Source organism: Alligator sinensis, unplaced genomic scaffold, assembly GCF_000455745.1.
Source record: "Alligator sinensis unplaced genomic scaffold, ASM45574v1 scaffold2052_1, whole genome shotgun sequence".
NCBI lineage: Eukaryota > Metazoa > Chordata > Crocodylia > Alligatoridae > Alligator > Alligator sinensis.
This window is the reverse complement of record NW_005844101.1, coordinates 4149-6637: the sequence shown is the minus strand read 5'-3', so window position 1 is coordinate 6637 and position 2489 is coordinate 4149. Positions and strand designations below refer to the sequence as shown.

At 54.1% G+C, this 2489-nt stretch overlaps 1 protein-coding gene across 1 annotated transcript in view; it reads left to right on the top strand.

Annotated features, from left to right (window-relative positions):
* The window catches only part of LOC102367754 (olfactory receptor 2B2-like), a gene marked incomplete at both ends in the record, with an annotated part of 4911 nt that extends 4130 nt beyond the window's left edge, over positions 1-781 (top strand). The window contains one exon of the mRNA XM_006039291.2: positions 773-781. Coding sequence (XP_006039353.2) covers positions 773-781 — 9 coding nt within the window. The remainder of the gene's footprint in view (positions 1-772) is intronic.
* Positions 782-2489: the final 1708 nt, after the last annotated feature.

The following is a 2489-nucleotide window of genomic DNA, read 5'->3' as shown; positions in this document are numbered from 1 at the left end:
AACCCCGGAGGGAGGGGGCCCCGGGGTAGCCGTGCCCAAGGGGGAGTAAGGTAGCCTCCCTATTATATTTACCAGCAAGACGTGGCAGGCGAGAATAAGAGGGTGTCTTGGGCCGGCCTTGACACGGAGCGAGGGACCTCGAGGAGATCACGGCTCTCCTGGCGGACCCCGCCGTGACAGAGTCTTCAGAAAGATTTCATCAACTTAACTGATTAGCCACTGAGAGGAGACTTGAGAACCTACCAGTGACTGTTCAAGTGTCTAAGTGCTAATGACTTCTGCATATGTAGTCAGATGTTTGTAATATCTATGCAAAAAAAAATGCTCCAACATTAAGTCTGTTTGGGTGGGAAAAGGGGGGCAGGAAGGGGTGTGTGGAGGGGGACAGATCAATGCCCCTACAGTGAGGGAAGGATTGGGGTTTCGGCAAGCTGCCCAGCCTGGGCATGGTGGGACAGGACTCAGGGAGTGGGGCTCCCGCCACTGCAAGCCACCAGTCCAGTACGGCATGGGAGCGGGTGTGCACCCCTGGATCTGCACAGGGCAGGCTGGACCAGGCTGTGCTCTGACGGGTGGTGGAAGGTGCTGGGAGCAGGGGCTATGCCCTCTAGGCCTGTGCGAGTAGGCAGCTATTCGATCCGGCAGCTTCGGATGCCAGCGATCCAATCCAGAGCTCTGGATGAGTTTCCTGCTTTGATGGAGCTGTCGCGGAGATCCGGCCATAGTGTATAATGTGGAAATCAATGAAATATCTATAACTTTGTTGTCCTAGATGTTGACAGGCAAAACTCGTGACGTGTGCTTGTGCAACTCACTGTCTCTGTCTTGGGGCAGTTGATTGTCTGTATTGATTATTTCCTTTCCTTAGTCTGTGGTTTTGTAGGTGTTAATCCTTGCTAATTAATTTGTTATCTAGTCACTACTCGTAGCTATCTACTGTGTATTGAGCTGGTTCTTGAGTGAAACAAGATTGATTGGTAACACAGTAGCTTAGCAGACAGACCTGCAGTAGCTTCACCACCCCCTACCCCCCAAGATGGACACAGTTGCAGAAGCACCCATGTCACGAGTTTTGCCTGTCAGCAGCTAGATGTGCAGGTCCCCAGAACCCAGAAGCCCAGCACCCATCCCCTCGACAGCTGGCAGGCTTTGTGGCCGCAGCAGGGGCTAGCAGGCCTGCAGCACCTTAACACATGCAGTGTCATCCATGTCACAAGTTCTGCTTGTCCACAGCTTGAGGTGTAGTTTTCCCCCAAACCCTTGTACCTATCCGTTGAAGCTTGGCAGGCTTTGTGGCCTCACCAGGGGCTACCACCCCAGCAATTTTCACCCTGCCCCCACCCCGAGGTGTAACCCATACATGTGACATGAGTTTTGCTTTCAAGATTTTGAGGTGCAGTTTCCCTGAAACACCTGCACCTATCTTCTTGAAGCTTGGCAGGAAAAGAAGCCAGCGCTTCAATCCAGACATGTTGCTTCAGATGCAAAAGTATCCAGATCATCTCTGGATCAGAAGCATGCTCTGAAGCTTCGCACAGCCCTAAGCCCTCCCACCACTTGTCCAAATTCCCCATGCCTCCCAGACAAGCCACGGCTTCATCCCAGCTGGGCAAGCAGCAGCAGGGTATGGAGGTGGGCATGTGCACCTGGATCAGGGAAGGGCCGGCAGCAGGGGCTACGGGGAATTTTAGGGTGGCTGCAGCCTTCCCATAGCCCTTGCTTCACTGCGCTCTGTGAGGCAGGCAGAGCCAGGGCAGTGCTTTGGGCTGCCGCTGGGCTAGCCCGGGCCCCAGCCACCCTGCAGAGCACAGCCCAGTGGCAGGCAGCTGGGGCTAGCCTCCTCGAGTGCCCAGCCCAGCGCACCCTGTGCAAATCTGCGGGCACACACCCACTCCTATGCCCTGCCAGACCAGCGCACATGCAGTGGTGGTAGCCCCTCTCTCCAAGTCCCATGCCCCACTGCCCTGGTTGGGCAGCTTGTCCAAGCCCCAGCCCCAATCCCTCCCTTACTGTGGGGGCATTGATCTCTACCCCACCCCATCCCTTCCCTCTGCCCACCACAACAGACTTACCAGCTGGAGGCAGCTGTGTCCAGCACGGTGAGGACTGCTGCCTGTTTAGGCTCTGGCCGAAGCAGCGCCAAATCTTCGGACCCAAATCAGGACAGCGATTCGAATCACCTAATTGAATCACTGTCCCTCTGAATTGGCCAAATCCAAATCTGAAGCGAATAGTTGACGCTTCACACAGGCCTAGTAAAGATGAGCAAGTTCCATGAGCTCCCTTGCAGAGGTGGAGAAAGGAGTCATCCGGAGATGCAATTTGCAGCAGGTCAGTACCCAAGGTGGAATAGCATTCCCGTCTAAATCTCTGGCTATGTACTGGAACAAGTTTTTTAAAGAAAAAAAAATTATTTCTAAAGTTCTTCCCATTTTCCTCATCTCTCTAGAGCAGGGGCATGCAAAATACAGCCAATGGGCTGAATCTGG